Source organism: Thermobia domestica, chromosome 8, assembly GCF_964235325.1.
Source record: "Thermobia domestica chromosome 8, izTheDome1.hap1.1, whole genome shotgun sequence".
Lineage (NCBI taxonomy): Eukaryota > Metazoa > Arthropoda > Insecta > Zygentoma > Lepismatidae > Thermobia > Thermobia domestica.
In genome coordinates, this window is record NC_137461.1 from 285,125,792 (window position 1) to 285,143,101 (window position 17,310).

General features: G+C 37.7%; 1 protein-coding gene across 1 annotated transcript in view; it reads left to right on the forward strand.

Moving 5' to 3' along the window:
- Positions 1-1,054: 1,054 nt before the first annotated feature.
- LOC145692030 (dynein regulatory complex protein 9-like) overlaps positions 1,055-17,310 on the forward strand; it is a 47,831-nt gene continuing 31,575 nt past the window's right edge. Inside the window, exons 1-2 of the mRNA XM_081767324.1 lie at positions 1,055-1,147; positions 10,737-10,937. Coding sequence (XP_081623450.1) covers positions 10,744-10,937 — 194 coding nt within the window. The 5' untranslated portion in view covers positions 1,055-1,147; positions 10,737-10,743. The remainder of the gene's footprint in view (positions 1,148-10,736; positions 10,938-17,310) is intronic.

Genomic DNA, 17,310 nt, shown 5'->3' on the forward strand with positions numbered 1-17,310 from the left:
TACAGAACTTGCCCAGAAACAACAGAGGTGATCAGAGTTGCGATGCATTCTTCCCTCATTTTGCGACAACGTTATTATGGAGGAGGATGTAACCAATTTACAAAAAATGAGAAAATAGAATGAAATGGAACTTTTCAGTTAAACATCCTATGATTATGCTCTTTAGGCTAAGAACTTTTGTGAATGCTGCATTAAACCTCCGGGATCCGTAGGTCATAGAATTAGATCAGGGAAATGAAGATATTAATACATTTAGTGTTGAGGAAGTTTTTAGGACATTTATTTATATTTAAGTTTAATATCTTTTTTATTATACAGTATTATTTTACAGTGTATTACTAATACAAAGTATTTTTATTCATTTTTTTGGGATTTAATGTCCCACGTTTATGTACCGAGACTAAGGGAAACACAATGATGAGATAAATTATACTGATGGAATGCCGAAAGCGGGAGGAAAGGAGAATCTTGAGAAAACCGACGCACACGGTGTTTGTGCATCACAAAGCCCATTTGGCCAGAGCTAGGACCAAACTAGGTATTCCACGCGCGAGATTTGAACGCTCTACCACTGAGCCACACGTCCCGTTATACGAAAATAATTAATTAAAAATAACGAAATATGCAACAAGTAATTATGGAAGGACTTGCGACGAGTACCGTTACTAGTTCATGGCCTAATTTTGAACATTGGATATTTATTCGATTGCTTTGATACAATTAACATGGAAATATTTAACATTGTGCATTTTGTTTTGGTTTCTCGAAAGTGATATAAAGAAATAATATACACAAGTAAAATTGCAAGATTTTAAATTAAGTCATAGTTCAATTATATGGTAGTTGAAATATAAAAAATGAAAGTAACACACCCACATCTATATATATAAGGGTGCACTAGTAAACACTAATTAATGATATTTGCTAATGTCTTACTTATTTAATTTACTCAATTAACTTACTTAATTTAATAACTAGTGATATTGGTGAAAAAGACAAATGTTCTGCACCTTTTAAAATAAATATCTCAAAAGAGATTTTAAAAAATAGAAGAAGAAGAATGAATAAGAAGATTATTAGGATATTTTTTTTCCTAAATGAAGTGACTTGTATATTGATGCGAATAGTTTGTTAGGAATCGGAATAAGTAAGTATAATACACGGAATCAAATAAGGAAAGAACGTTCTTACTAGTGTTTCATCGTGGTCGTGGATGTTAACTTTCATGCAATAATTTTCTAGTTTACTGCATACAATTAGACCTATACAACATGTTTAAAAAATACGAACCATCTCATTAAACTCATTCACTTTTATTTTAACTACTTGAAAGTACCCGTTCTTCACACGGGGAAATAGATGTATGGGAAATATTTGAATTCTCTTCTTCCTTAGGATACACTTTTGAGTGAAACCGTAATGATAATAATTTATAAGAAACTCTACTTTCGAAACACCCTACTCCCATAGAATACGAACTTTAATCGAAGCAAAATGATAAAAACCCATTTTGAGGTAAACACTAATTTAACCTTTTTTTTTTTTGTAAAACGACACATGTCAGAAAAAACAAGTTTTTAGGAAAAATAAAAAAAACATACTTCACAGTATAATTTCTCCAAAAACGTCTATTTATTTATAATATTCAAAGTTTAGGCAACAGCTTGACAGGTGCAGATACCTCACAAAATGTGTATCTATGAGTAGTAATCACGATATTTTTGTTAATTTCATGTCTGACTTGACATGTGTCGTTTCACAAAAAAAATCAATTATGTTCCAATGTTATTTCAAATGGATCAGCCGTTTCACCTAGGTTAAATTCCGAAGTTCTAGCAGAATTTAGGGGTATAGCACAACTAAAACAATATGCGATCAGATTCAAAGATAACTATGCAGGGGCCAACAGCACCTCCCCTAAAGAAAGCATAATGCACATGACTCAATCATAAAAGAGAAGGGAACATACAAACCAGAAAATTTCCTTATACTCCCTAAAAACCAAACCACAAATACTCGACTTACTGCTACTTCAAGTAACGATATTGAATTTACTGTAGTGGGAGACATGAAACGCAGGTGTTCCTCCCTGGACGGCAATGTACAAACCAAAAACAAATTTCCACCACCTGAAAATATCCACCACTACCACTGAGAAATTATTTTCACTCTCTTTCTCTCTCAGAATTCAGAAGCCATGGACATAGGACCCACAGCTTCTGTGCCAATATCTCAGAAAGCAATCTACAAACCACCACCAATATTTATATATATGGCGTCAAAGGCATATATATTTTCGTTAAAACTCAGCATACCCACTTAAAGAGCCTCCTGAAATTCAGCATAACAAGGAACGCATCAAATTGCATCAAAACAATGAAGATTTCAATAAAAATCAAAGTGTACTGCGAAGAAACAAACAGAATTTGCCACCGGCATATTGAAAGACACAAAACCTTTAAAACTGGTTATATGGAAACTATCAATAGCTAAAGATAATAAAGAATTGCAAGAGGAACTCACAAAGCTAGGATTCAAATCTCTTAGTGTCACTCAAATGTCTGGTCGTGGAGCGCAAGGAGAACCTAAAGTTATGATTCTACTATTCCTAGTAACACTAGAAAAGGCGATTAAATCAAAAGAAATATGTGAAATAGATCCCATAATGTACTACGAAGTTAAAATAGAACCTTACAGGTTTCCATCTGTTTTGCAATGTTACCGGTGTCAGAGAATGAGGCACTCACAAGACACTTGCCAAGTTTTTCCAAGATGTCTTACGTGCAGTCAAGGACACTTCACCAAAGCCTATCCAATTGTAATGGACCTCAGCCGGCAAACTAGAGAGGCTATCCGGTATAAACCGTACTCAGAGGCATTAAAGAAACACAGGCAACAAACAACACAAACCATAAACAATAAATGACCAGTAAACACACTTACCATTGTCAATTTACAAAATTCTGAATTTCTGAAATTCTATCGTTGAAACAACAGTCGCAGCCACCGAGTCAGACACCTCAGAAATTTCAGTTTTCAGAGAACCATCACAAACATCAGACAACGCAGCCAATCCCAGTAATCTACCATTTACAAGTTTCACCGATGTAAAATCAATATTAGAGTTTCTAAAGAGTCTTGACTGTAAGAAACTGATCCCACATATACAAACGGAGTTACCGAAACTCCAACAGACAAATGACATGGATACAAAAGCAACTATTATTATAGAAACATTTTTCGAAATACTTAATGATGGCTGTTTCTAAATGAACCAAAATAAGCCACTCTCTTGTTATACAGTAGCTACGTGGAATGCCAATGGACTTTACAAAAATCTCTGTTGGTACGCTTCATCACAGATCATCAAATAGATACATGCCTTATCCAAGAAATACGCTTCACCAATAGAATTAAGGACTGGAGAGTTCCAAATTACATCACACAGAAACTAGACAGAACAAATCTACATAGAGGAGGACTATTCATACTTGGTAGAAGAGACCTACCTGCACGATCACTACCTGTTACTCCCTTAATAACATTAGAAGCCCTAGTAATTGAGCTGTAGACTCCTCGGGTTGTTCTCATCTTGGTTTCAGTGTACCGACCGCCCTCTGCAATTCTTGAGCCAACTGACTTTGATATCATTGCAAATCTTGGTCTAAGAGTCGTCCTGCAGGAAATTTAAGCACAAAACAACCCATGTTCATTGGGGAATTGAAATCTCATATTCAAAATGATTCCGGAGACGCACTACATGCTATTTATTAAATTCTGTTTTTAATATAAGCACCCCAGAAGATCCAACATTACCCCAAATTTGAAGGCAAACGATACTTTCTAGATGTTGTACTTACCAAGTACGGCCCATTACAGTCAACCATATGTTATTTCAGCACTGGACTCAGATCACGACCCTGTTCTTTTCAAACTGGCACACAAAACAACCATTCATATCATCCCTTCTATTAAAAACTATCACACAAATTGGGATAAATTTAAACGAGAGCTAAATTCCATGATCAACTTCACAGACCGTCCACAAACTATTCAAGACATTGATTTCAATTGAACAAGAAATTGAAGAAATTTCATTAGCACAGAGACAGGCAGAGCAAGCTAACACAATCGCTTCACAAACCTCAAGACAGGTGGAACTGATTGATAACAACATCTTAAAGGATTAGCTCAGGAGAGTAATGCTCCCGGAAGTAGAAACAAGAAACACAGTTCTGATTGGTTGGCGTTATCCACTACTTGCCACGATACATTAAAATAGCAGAAATCAAACGCTTGCTGCTGTCGGTCTTCGTGGCTGAGTGGGTGCCGGTGGGTGTAGCCGAGTGGTCTGAGGCGTTAGGCTGATGATTGTGAGGTGAAGCCCATTGGGGGTTCGAGTCCCTCTGTAGTAGCAAGGGTGGAATTTTAACTGTCCTCGATGTTTCTGTGTTCGTGTCCCTGTCGTGTCTAGAAGTCCTGAACAGTGGTTGCAGTAGAAAATAAGTCAGGAAGTAAAAAGAAAGTGGGCTAGCGCTATATGCTAGTAACAACAGTCTCTTTTGGCGTGAGTTAAAACCCGGAACGAGGAAAGTTTTTTTTATATTTTTTTTACATTTTTATAACACTTATTAAATTAAAATAATATGAAAATAATACTCAAAAAAGTGATTTATTTACTTTTGTGAAGCCCCGCAGGGCTCGTTTTCTTCCCCTTGTACTCCATGATATAGGGCTCGTTTTTTTCCCCTTGTACTTCATGATATAAATTTTGTGACCAACTTAAAACAACTGGCTAGGATAGCGCGTAAAACAGCTGACTAGAGTAGCGCGCGGAAAAACGTACTTCCGGGAGTGTTACTCTCCCGAGTGGGTCGTCATCTTAAACATCTATATTCACATAAAACGATGAATACGAAAGCGATGACAACAGGCATCCATCCGGTTTATAAAACATTATGGAAAAAACTTTCGGCAAAATCAAATTTTCGGCTTAAACCTAACTACAAAGCATCAAACACTGGGAAAACCTCCTCCAAGACGTCTCGATCAATGACTCAAAAATTCGGTCTTACTCTAGGCAGGCACGTAGCCAAGGGGGGGTCCGGAGGGTCCGGACCCCCCTTCGAGACCAGAAATGAAAAAATTAAGGAAGGATAAAACAAAATGAAATGACAAAAAGAAGGATCAGCGTTAAAAATTAAAAAGGAAACTACAGGAAGCTTTTGCTTACTCTTTCTTATGAGAAGATTTGTATTACTTGCAATATGGTGGCGAGGTAAGCGAGGTGTTCTGTAAGAGTCAGGGAATTTGAAATTTCAAGAAAAGTTATGGAATTCTCAGAATTCCTACTAGTAGTTAGGGAGATTTCAAGCTTTCGAAAGCATAAGTGCCGTTGTGTAACAGCGTGGACATTTTTAATCATAACTTTTCGTCATCGCATCCTTGCAGTATCAAGCATGTTATTTCAAGGACAAGTTTCTGTTGCTCCTTTAACCTGTCATTTCGAACCGACAGTAGTTGACGGAATAATAAAAACAAAAAATTATGTTGAAAGAAAGTTCTGTTAGCATTTGATTCAACAGAGAAAGGAACGCATATATTGTGAAACTAGTTAAATATACACATTCTTCGCACAGGGGTTGTATTTGGAAGTCAACGTCTGTGGGAGTATCACCATTTATCTCAGCGACCGCGAAAACTATGGATTTGATACTAATATCGGTCATTTTAGATTACTTTTATATGTCTTGGTATCTCCCCCCCCTCCGGTGACCCCCGGCCCGGAGCCGAATAGCGTGAATTTGGACGTTTATGCGACTGGAGCTTCACCATTGATTTGCGACCGCGAAAATATGAATTCGACACTAATAGCTCAAGTGGTAGAGCGTTGGCTTCGCATTCTGGAGGTCGTGGCTTCCAATCCCGCTGCCTACCATCCTGACTGATGTTTTCCAATGTTTCCTTCAGTCCTACCAGGCAAATGCCGGGATGGCACCTGTTAAACAGGCCCTGGTCGATACCTTCCCAAATCCTTTTCATTTTTAATGTTGTTGGATATTCAATGTAAAATGACCTCTGAGCTGTATCTGGTGATTGTTAAATAAATAAATAAATATCGGTCATTTTCTACTACTTTTACGTGTACCGGTAAACGTCCCCCTGAGACCCTCCTGGTACGAATTTCGACAAAAACGTTTAACTCTGGTCTGGAGCCTGGACCAAGGTATTTGTGACTAAAATTTGGTAACTATCGGTCACTTTGTCTGGTTCCCAGCCCGGTTCCGGTAACCACCCTCCTGAGACCCCACTGTTTCGAAATAAAAAAAAAAAAAACGCTTCGTCTTGATCTGGGGCCTGGGCCAAGATACCCCTGACCAAAATTTGGTAACTCTCGGTCCACTCGTCTGGTCCGCAGGCCGCACACAGACAGACAGACAAACACATAAACAAACTCATTATTTTATTTATATTAGAAGATAGTTTACAAGACAGTATTCAGTATGTACGTTTTATAATAATAAAGGTCATAACGAAAGGAAAATTGTTATATTTGAATAAAGAGAAGAAGGACGTAAATATTGCAAAATTATTTTCAATACTTTTTTTTTATTATTTTGCTCGAAATTTTTTCATAACTTGTTATTAAAATACTTGCCAACATATCCTCATTTTATTGTCCTAACAAACCAATATATGTTGATAGTAAAGTAGTTTAGAGTGATCGAGCTCCTGGGCCTTAAAAATTTCATGTCACTCCCTCCTCCCGTTACGAAATCCTGGCTAAACGAACCAATATATGTTCCAGTAAAGTAGTTTAGAGTGTTTGAGCCCCTTTTGTGATGACCACAGTATTTCATGTCACGGACCCCCCCTTCACAAAATCCTGGCTACGTGCCTGCTCTAGGGCTTTTGTCAAAAGTATGTTTCGAATAAATCACATTAGATTTTACGTTCTAATAACTTATATGCGAAAGATTTTCAAGTTTTACATTTCAGTCTATAATTTCTTATTTATGACAAGAAATTCCAGTCAATGAACTTTAACACATTGTCCGTTAACAGATGTTGTTGATTGACCGCCCTTTAGGGGTGAAAGTGTTTTATGTCTATGATAAAAATAATAAACTTTTATTGAGTGTCTGTGACTTACAAGGCAGGGTACCTCGGTGTAACACGCCGATTTTGATAAGATTGCACAGACATACAGATCATCAAAAAAGAAGCGACACGTATTTTTTTATATCGGCCAACAAGCGTATTGAAAGGGTCAAATAGGGACATAAAAATGGGGTCAAAATGAGATTTTGTGCAATATTAGCGAGAACGAGAAGAGATATCGGAAAAGGTTAAATGTACGAAATACTACCCATAGTTGACGCAAGCCATTGAGGTAGAACTTACAAATGTAAAGAAAGCAGAACATCCGGAAATGGACCAATCACGTTTACAACATATTCATAATGTGCTACAGAAATGAGTGAAGAGGGTGGCAAGGAGCAGGAAGAAAGAAAACACGAAAATGGAAAATACGTGTTTTTGCTTTGAGTTCATACGTCACCCGTTTGCGAAAGGGACGCAGATTCATCTCAGTGCACGAAGATTCATCTCTACACGCAAGAAGGATGCAAACGCCGTTCGTATAGGCAGTCAGCAAGACAGTACTGCACAGCGGGTTGCATATAAGATCAAAACCTCAAGTTGAGTGGTAGAAACGACTAATAGATGAAGGAATACGAGGTCAGATGACGTAGCACATTATGACAGGTGCAGGTACTGTAAGGAAAGAAAGAGCAAGTTGACGTTGTACACAAAATCAGTTTTAACAGTGAGAGTATTGGACGCGGCGTATGCAATACGAGCTGGTTTGAGTATACAAAGTTGCCAAACGCGAGGTGTAGAGCCAGCAAAGTGTATGTGCATTTGTGTCTTTCACAGGTACTATTCTCAACAAGACAAGCAAGGCGACGTTTAACTGCTTGTGAGACCTAGTGGTGAACATTGGACAGTGTGGTAGCTGGAGTGGTATTTGATTGTTGTGTAACTGGTGGTGTGTGCTTGTGCGTATTTGTGCGTGTGTAACAAAATTCAGGTGAGGTGTAAGTGGGCTTGTGACGTTTGTGGTCGCAAGATGGTCTATGTGAATCCCCTGAATGTGGTGGATATGCTAGTGGAGGCATATCAGGCAACACAATATGTCCGGACACCACGAACGGTAACGGAAATGGAGCTCAAGGACTATATTTTTAACATCCTAGAAAGTTTCAAGACGAATGGGCACATGTATGTTGAGATTGAAGAAGACCTATTATGCAGCAATAGATCAGACATCCCAAGTATGGCAAGTGAAGATGAGATGGATGAGTGGGATGGCCCAACGACCTCCAACGTACATACAACTGGAGTCAAGAGCAGAGATATTGTGGACATGGGATACAAGCGGAAGGCAGTATCGTTTTGGAAACGAGGGAAGAAGAGAAAGATGTCCTGGAAATCTGTACAGAAACACTTCAAGCGTGTCAAATGCAGAACAGATCTATATAGATGGGAGAAACAGATCACAGAAGGTGGAACCAAACGTGAAAAGCTAAACGTGATAGACCGAACTGTGTATGAAAAATTTGCGACAGCAAAACAGCGGCATTTAATTGTCCATGACACAGACTTGCAACGTTTGGCGTTAGAAGCAAACCAAACAACAGCCGTTGCTAATTTCAAAGCTTCGAAGAAATGGTTATGGCGCTTTAAAACACGTCACGGTATCGTCTCACGCAAAGTTACCAAATTTGTAACACATAGCATTACAGCGAAGGCCACACAAGTGCACGAAAGAGCTAAAACCTTCGTCCAAAATGTACAATCACTCATTACTGCTCATGGCGAGGATAACGTATATAACACAGATCAGAGTGGCTTTGCTTTAGAATTTCACTCTGGACGCTCTCTGGCTTTGCGAGGCGAGAAGCATATTACAGCAACAATGCAATCTCTACCTGCCATCACACATAGCTACACAATACAGCCTGTTATATCTGCCAGTGGAAGATTGCTGTCGCCCATGCTCATAGTCTTGAAAGAACTTCATGGTACGTTTGGGCCACGGATTCAGCAAACAATGTTCCGCCCACAAAACTTATATATTTGTGCATCATCATCTGGGAAAGTGACAAAACAGATCGTTAAGACGTGGTTTCAATCAGTGTTCCTTCCACAAGTCAATGAGCAAACGGTACTGTTAGTCGACTCGTGGACGGGTTATGATCGATCCGACTTGGCAACAATAATGCCACAGGACAAGCAGTGCAACATTATGACGATACCTACACACACAACTGGGTTAATACAACCTCTGGATGTGTATGGTTTCAGAATTTGGAAGAACTTCGTACGCAAAGTATCTGATGCGGTACGCCTTCAGCAACTCAACATCAATCTATACAGCAGAGACAATATACTGAAACTTCAATCCCTTGTGCATAATCAACTTTCATCTCCACGGTACATACGTCTATTCCAATACGCATGGTTTTGTTCTGGATATCTTTCATCACGACCAGATTATTTTCCAAATCCAGTGGAGTTTTGTTTTCATCAGTTGACGTCATTGGTCTGCGAAGAAGCAGAGTGCCAGAACCCATCCATCATCAAGTGTTCGTGGTGCAAATACTGTTTTTGTTTGGACGATTTCTTCTTGAAATATCATTTTTGTGCTACTTATCAGGAGTGAGCGTCTTGTTTTCAGCATACACTTCTGCTGACTTTTATGTTGTACGTACATATGTACGCGTATTTTCATGATATAATGTAGATACTCATGCGTAGAACTGATATTGCTGTTGCTCTTTATCTTACATGTGGACCACCTGCTATTACATTCTACTGTGCAATGCATTTTGTGTGTGTGTGTGTGTTACTAGCTACAAACATTCCCGTTTCCAATATGTATCTCACCGTTGCTCCCATTGCACAATATATGCAACCCACTGTGCAGTATTGTCTCACTGGCTGCCTATACGAACGGCGTTTGCATCCTTCATGCTTGTAGAGATGAATCTTCGTGCAGTGAGATAAATTTGCGTCTCTTTCGCATATGGATAACGTATGCACCCAAAGCAAAAACATGTATTTTACATTTTCGTGTTTTCTTTCTTCCTGCTCCTTGCCACCCTCTTCACTCATTTCTGTACCACATTATGACAATGTTGTACATGTTATTGGTCCATTTCCGGATGTTCTGCTTTCTTCACATGGGTAAGTTCTACCTCAATGGCTTGCGTCAACTATGGGTAGTATTTCGTACATTTAACCTTTCCCGATATCTCTTCTCGTTCTCGCTATATTGCATAAAATCTCATTTTGACCCCATTTTTATGCCCCCATTTGACCCTTTCAATACGCTTGTTGGCCGATATAAAAAAATACGTGTCGCTTCTTTTTTGATGATCTGTATGTCTGTGCAATCTTATCAAAATCGGCGTGTTACACCAAGGTACCCTGCCTTGTTAGTTTTAAGAAACATTTTAACATTCATAAATTCATTGATAGTGCTTTCCAAAATTTCATGATTGTATGCTAACATGAGTATGTGTAAAATAATTGTATTCTGACGGTGTAAGGAAAAAATGCGGATTGCGCACGCAAGAGACTGTTATTTCGAATGTAACTGATCCGGGCTTTCTAATTTTAGATCAAGATATTGTTATATAAACTACTAACCTGCTTTCTTTTCTTATTAGTTGAAAGATGGAAGTGAAAGCGTGTGCGTATAATGTTATGCAGAATCGCTTTACCCCTTTAGAAGTTGCAGCGATTGCATCTGTGATGGAGAGCAGTGTTGACTGCCTCCAAATAATGAAACACGTAATATCTGTATCTGCTACAGGTATTAGCGACAATTACAGGGTATTCAAGGAAAAAATTCCTTCCAAGCCTAAAAGGTACTTACCTATCTTTAAGATCTTATGTGCAGTGTATTCTATTTTTAGCTAAGCTTTTTTTTAGATCATTTTATTGTCATGAGTTTTTAACGGATACTAATATTATCAAGTAATTAACTCTATAGGTTAACAAACTTGGGACTCATCGTCGAAAAAACACCACTGATGACCTGGGTCTCGTGAGTCAAGACCCTGGGTTCGAATCTGGGTCTCGCTTCTCAGACCTGATGACCGGACAGACTCGGAGATAGCTGGAATATCAACTCTACAGCATTAGAATAGGATTTCCTTGTAGATATCAGGTACACAAGCATCAATATTCATGTGTTTGACTCCCGGTGTGATATTTCATAATCAAGAGAGCATTTCTTGAATATCACAAATACAGAGTGATTCTATAAAACCTCCCTCGTGTGATTGCATATCATCAGAAGTTATGAGTGATATAATTAGACCATTTCTAAAAATAAGTTCTTTCTTTTTTTTTTACTCTTTTCAGACAAAAGTGGCTAAAACTTTTCAGAACTCTCCCAACTGTTCCAAGATCAACAGTGCTTTAAAGTGAATTTTCTTATGAAATTTGATATTTCAGAATTATGTTAAACGTAAAGCTTGCCAGATGTCGTTGTTCATCCAGCATGTTACTCTATTATTACTTCTTTCCAACAAGGTTATGTTTTTCGTTTTTTTTTTTTTTTTTCATGCTTGAGATTTTTTCTTTCCCCCGCTTAAGGTCAGTCATCCTGTGGTAGAGACGAGGCAGTCCAGTTTGATTACTAGTTTAATTTATCTGTCAATGTGTGTGGCAAAGTTGCGTACTAATTTCCTTGTTTACAAGTGAAGTCAATCACATGGCGGGGTTGCCAGAGATACTTGAGATTTCCTTCATATGTAATTTTTCAAGAAAATCAAAAGGATATGCTGAATTGAATCAAATTTGATGGAAGCAGTCTCAAACATACTTTAAGTCGTTATGCGTTGAATACATAAACATACTTAATGTGGGATCAAACACTAAACAATGTACAGGGTGTCCAATATACAATGCAACCCGGAGTTTGGGATAGTAGTACTTTTGAACCTGAAGCGACACACACATAATGGTAATACCAAAATGAAGCTTTGTTAATGCACATATTTTTAAATTAGGAAGAAACAATTGAAATACACAAGGAACCACACAGTGTTGCCAGATATAACCGAAGGTGTAAACTAAATTTTTTTTTTGCAAAACATGTAAATTGATTTATAACTTTTCTTCATGCACATATTTTTAAATTAGGAAGCTACAACTGAAGTACACTACGAACCACACAGTTTTGCCAGATGTAACCGAAGGTGTAAATTATCTTTTTTGCAAAACATATAAATTGATTCATAACTCATACGTATGGATGTTTCCTCGTTAATATTCAGTTTGTTTAGTTGGAGTAGCTTGGAAGCTATGGAGCAGAAAACAAGTATTTTTCATTTCCACTGATAACTAATCGGATTAGGCATCTGTAAGAGGGAACTAAGGAAATCGTAGTTTTAATATATTAAAACTGAATTGGCAACACTGCTGATGTTTCAGTGCATTAAAAGGTGTGTTAAGGATCAGGCTACATTATGCAATTCCTGAAAACAATGAAAAACAAACTTTGAAATTATCATGATAAAACTTTTAATTACATGCACCCGGCAACACTGCTACTATCATGAAAGAGTTGTCAGCTCTAGAGCCATGCTGGAAGTGCCCCCTGGTTTGATTCAAACACTGATTCACACGTTTCACCATGTTGGCAGCAACTTTACGTAGAGTAGAAGTGTTAATGTTCTCAATGGCACTGCGAATGTTCGTTTTCAGGTCTTGTACAGTTCGAGAATTGTTCTTGTATACATCTTGCTTTAAGTAGCCTCATAGAAATGAATAGCAGTGTTGCCGGGTGCATGTAAGTAAAAATTTTATCATGATAATTTCAAAGTTTGTTTATCGTTGCTTTCAGGAATTGCATAATGAGACAGATCCTTAACACACCTTTTGATGCACTGAAACATCAGCAGTGTTGCCAATTCAGAGTTTTAATATATGAAAACTAAGATTTTCTTAGCTCCTCCTTAGAGAGGCCTCATCCGATTAGTTATCAGTGGAAATGAAAAATTCTTTTTTCTGCTACATAGTTTCCAAGCTACTCCTACTTAACAAACTGAAAATTAACGAGAAAACATCCATACGTATGAGTTATGAATCAATTTACACTATTTGCAAAAAGATTTATTTACACCTTCGCTTACATCTGGCAACACTGTGTTGTTCCTAATGCACTTCAATCGTTTCTTCCTAGTTTAAAAATACGTGCATGATCAAAGCTTCATTCTGGTATTATCAATATGTGTGTATCGCTCCAGGTTCAAAACTTCTACTATCCCAAACTCCGGGTTGCATTGGACATCCTGTGTAAGGCTGCAAACTTAACTTTGTCATATGAAAATAGAACTTAAAGGATATTAAATGGTATTTAAAAGTAAACATTATTTCAATACGTCTACAGTAGTGGCCTTTTGATAACAATGATTTTTTAAATCTAAAAACAGCCTGTATGCTCAATGGTGATACTATAGAATGTGAATTTTATTGTTAGATATATGCATATATTATAAGTGCAACTTGTTAATGTATACTTAGTTATTCCATAAATATTGTCAGAGATTTCGACCGCCGTTTGACCATGCTGGGTATGAGTAACTGCTACCATCTGGGTATCGTTGGCTGTGTCTTTAAACTGTTCATTCCATGGTGAGACGCGTGGCAGTGGGAACATGTAATGATAGAGTGGGGCGACTACGAGAATCGTGTTGCAATTATAGTGTTACACAAAGTGTTCATACTACTACATCGGATATTCGCCACTCTGAAACCCCTGCAAACCACTGAACAATTTGTCTACCGTACCATGAAATGGTAAGTTTTACTGACCGGTAGTAGCAGACGGCCCACAGTGAGAACGCCACAGGCGGTTAAAGCTGTAGTTGCAACGATTCGTAGAATTCTCGTCAGGGCACAATGTGATGACCCAAGAGATGTCCATTTCGAATTTCGAAACCAACTATATAAGAATATTTGATTTAAAGCCTATAAAGAGTGTATAGCTAACTTCCTGGCTGACGCGCTATGCAAGAAGAGAGCGATGGAATTCAAATGTGTCCTAGAGCGTTACACAGGAACGCTCCTTAATGACTGTGTGCAAGCTGCTGAACACGATTCCAGGGTGCAAAGGTCCCATCACTCAGCATATCACGGTGTAGTTAGGCGTGAACTTCAACGGCACAACACGACTCCTTTTTTGTGAACAAGAGATAAAGTCATCTGCTGTCGTGTATTATCTGTCAGGAAAGTAAATGTACACCTATTTTTCGAGTCTGGCATTCCTGCTCTCCATCCGTGGAGAGTATGAGAATTAAATCAATCAAATGTTTACTGAGGGGCAAAAAGAAAAGTTTAATCTGAATAAGACATTGCAGAGGGACACAAGCTGTGAATAAGAATAGTGCATAGTGTAAATAAAGGACGACACCAAAAGAGAAAGCCAGAAGCAGCTGTTAAACTTAGAAAAAAAGAGTAAAAATTGTTGAAGTGGGAACATAAAACACAAATACAACAAATACGCCGATAACTAAATGATCATTATGCCATGATCTTGGTGTAGTGGTTAAGGTGCTGGCTTACAAATACAAAGGTCGCCAGTTCGAATCTTCGGTGAGGACATTTTAAAATTTTTTTGTTAATAATACATGCAGCTCATGAGAGATGGTAAAAGAGGTCGTATTTAGTCTTTCGTAGCAATTATTATTGGTAATGTTTAGGACTGATAATACTTTTTGTCTTTGTGTATTGCTTTTATTCTTTTCTTCATTTCAAAAGAGAAGAATATCCGAACAAATGCCACAAAATTCCTCATACTTTGAATGTAAACGCCATTTGCAATTAGTAAAGAATAAAAATTGAACGTTCCGATGTAGCTGCAAAAAGTAAAAAAAAAACATGGAAGTAGACCATACTCATGGTTATTAAAAATACAATTTCTACAATGCCTTACACCTCCCGACCACGTTTCTACGTTAGCAAGTAAGAGGTTTGGGTTTAGGTCAGGCTGATCAATACGTTTTGCAAAGGGGCCCGGTTTAGCTCTGACGCACCACAGGTGCGAGAAGGGAGCAAAACACTTTTTCTCTCTCCCTCTGTGTGTCTATTTATCTAACTATCTGTATATATATATAACGCTATTTGTGAATGCCATAACCACCCTAATTTTCAGCGGATTGAGACGAAACTTTTCACAAACATTAATTGTTGAAATATCTTCAGTTTGTTAACCAGAATAATCAGATGAAAATGTTCAAAATGGCGGCCCTTCAAACTCTCAAAAACTTCCAAGGGAACCAAATTTCGCCCATAAATGGGATTCAGAAAGTTTGAATAACTTTTCCTCTTTTACTGAAATATATGTGTGCAGAGACTTATTGAAATATTGGACCCGATTAATCGCATAAATAATGTTCACGCCCTTTCGCTACGGTCAGGCTTTTTTTCTTTTTTGCAGGAGGGGGTTATTTTCATATCGGAACAAGATGATTGTTAGTGATGATATGAAATTACACATTGAAAGTGAAGTAACTTGTGAAACGTGCTATTTTAAAGAATAATATAATAAATGTGCTTTCCCCTAACACAGAGAACTATAAATCATGTATTTCGTGTTCGCGAGCCTGAATGGCGAGGAGTGTTATTTGTTTTGCTTTTTAGTAACACATTGCATTGCAAATAAAGGTAGGCAACATTAGTAGTAAGTAAAACAACAACAACAATAATAATAATAATAATAATAATAATAATAATAATAATAATAATAATAATAATAATAATAATAATAATAATAATAATAATAGTTGGTGTTGTTTGTGGCAAGGCAATATCTTCCTCAATTCTTCTTCAAACGTAATTATTGTAACGCCATATCTCCCTTACAACCATATATTAGCAATTTATAGCGAGAGAACGGAAAACTGTTGAGTGATGGGAGCAACGTTGGACAGTATGCACTCATAGTACTCAGAAAAATAAGCGATTTCAATGCAAAATGAACGAAGAGTCATTGCCATGGGTAGTCATGGAGCCAAGCAGAGCCCTCTTTAGGCAAAATGTCGATAACTTATATCGAGAGAACAGGAGGTGATAGTGAGATGGGACCAACGTTTGACACCGTGGACCCATAAGACGCACCGAAAAAATTAGGGGGGCGGGCGCCAGCCAGCCTTACTTATTTCCACATAATAATATAAAATTATATTGTCGAAATACACACACGAGTTAGCTAGTAATATTTCATATTATCATTATTATTATTATTATTATTATTATTATTATTATTATTATTATTATTATTATTATCGACAGTGTCTTTTCATTACGTGTGCATGTTTGACATGAAGCCAAAGAGAAGATCCATCATTCGTAGAAAGAGTAAGAATAGCCAGTTAGTTTAATTGTGAACGACGGCGGAAAATACGAAAAGAGTGACAGCCTTAGCGAAAAAGAAACAATACTTCCTCTCAAATGGATAAAAAATCAAGCCGAGATAGATTCGAACTCGCATGGACGGCGCAAACAGCCAGTTCATTGCCCACTTTTTTTTTAACTGACTCACCGAACGTGTTTTAGTAACATACTTATTGCTAATTTTACTTGCTTCACTCGTTTAACTTGCTTTTTCTAATAACTTATAACGACAGGGACACGAACACAGAAACATAAGGAACAGTTAAAAATCATAGATGCTCTCCCGCCGGGAATCGAACCCGGGACCTCATACACCAAAGGCGCACGTGCTAGCCACTAGACCAGCGGGCAGGGCACTGCTCACATTCTGTGTCGTTAGGGATTACGACCACTGTATTGCCAGCTATTACTTCTGTGGGTTGTATACTATGATCACATGTTTCTTCTTTGCTGGAAGAGTTAAACCTACATTCTATGTAATACATGAGGTATTTAGACCTACATGCTCTTCATATAATGTAATAAAAGGGTCATGCTGGGAATAAGAAAAAGAACATTCCTTGGACAAAACGGAAACTATTGGCATCAGAAATATTTATCTACGAGGCATGCGCAGTAGTATATTTCAGAATAGTTACTCTTTAGTTCAGTAAACGAAGAAAGGGGTATAAAAAAGCAAATATGTCCCGTCAACGAGATCGACCAGAGTTGACAAGAGGCGGAAGCAGATGTGTACTAATACAACAACTTGGTTAAATTGATAATTGGTTCTTTATTCTGTAGTAGATCGTATCACAACTTTACGGGAGAGCAGAGAAAGACTTACTAACGCTGTCA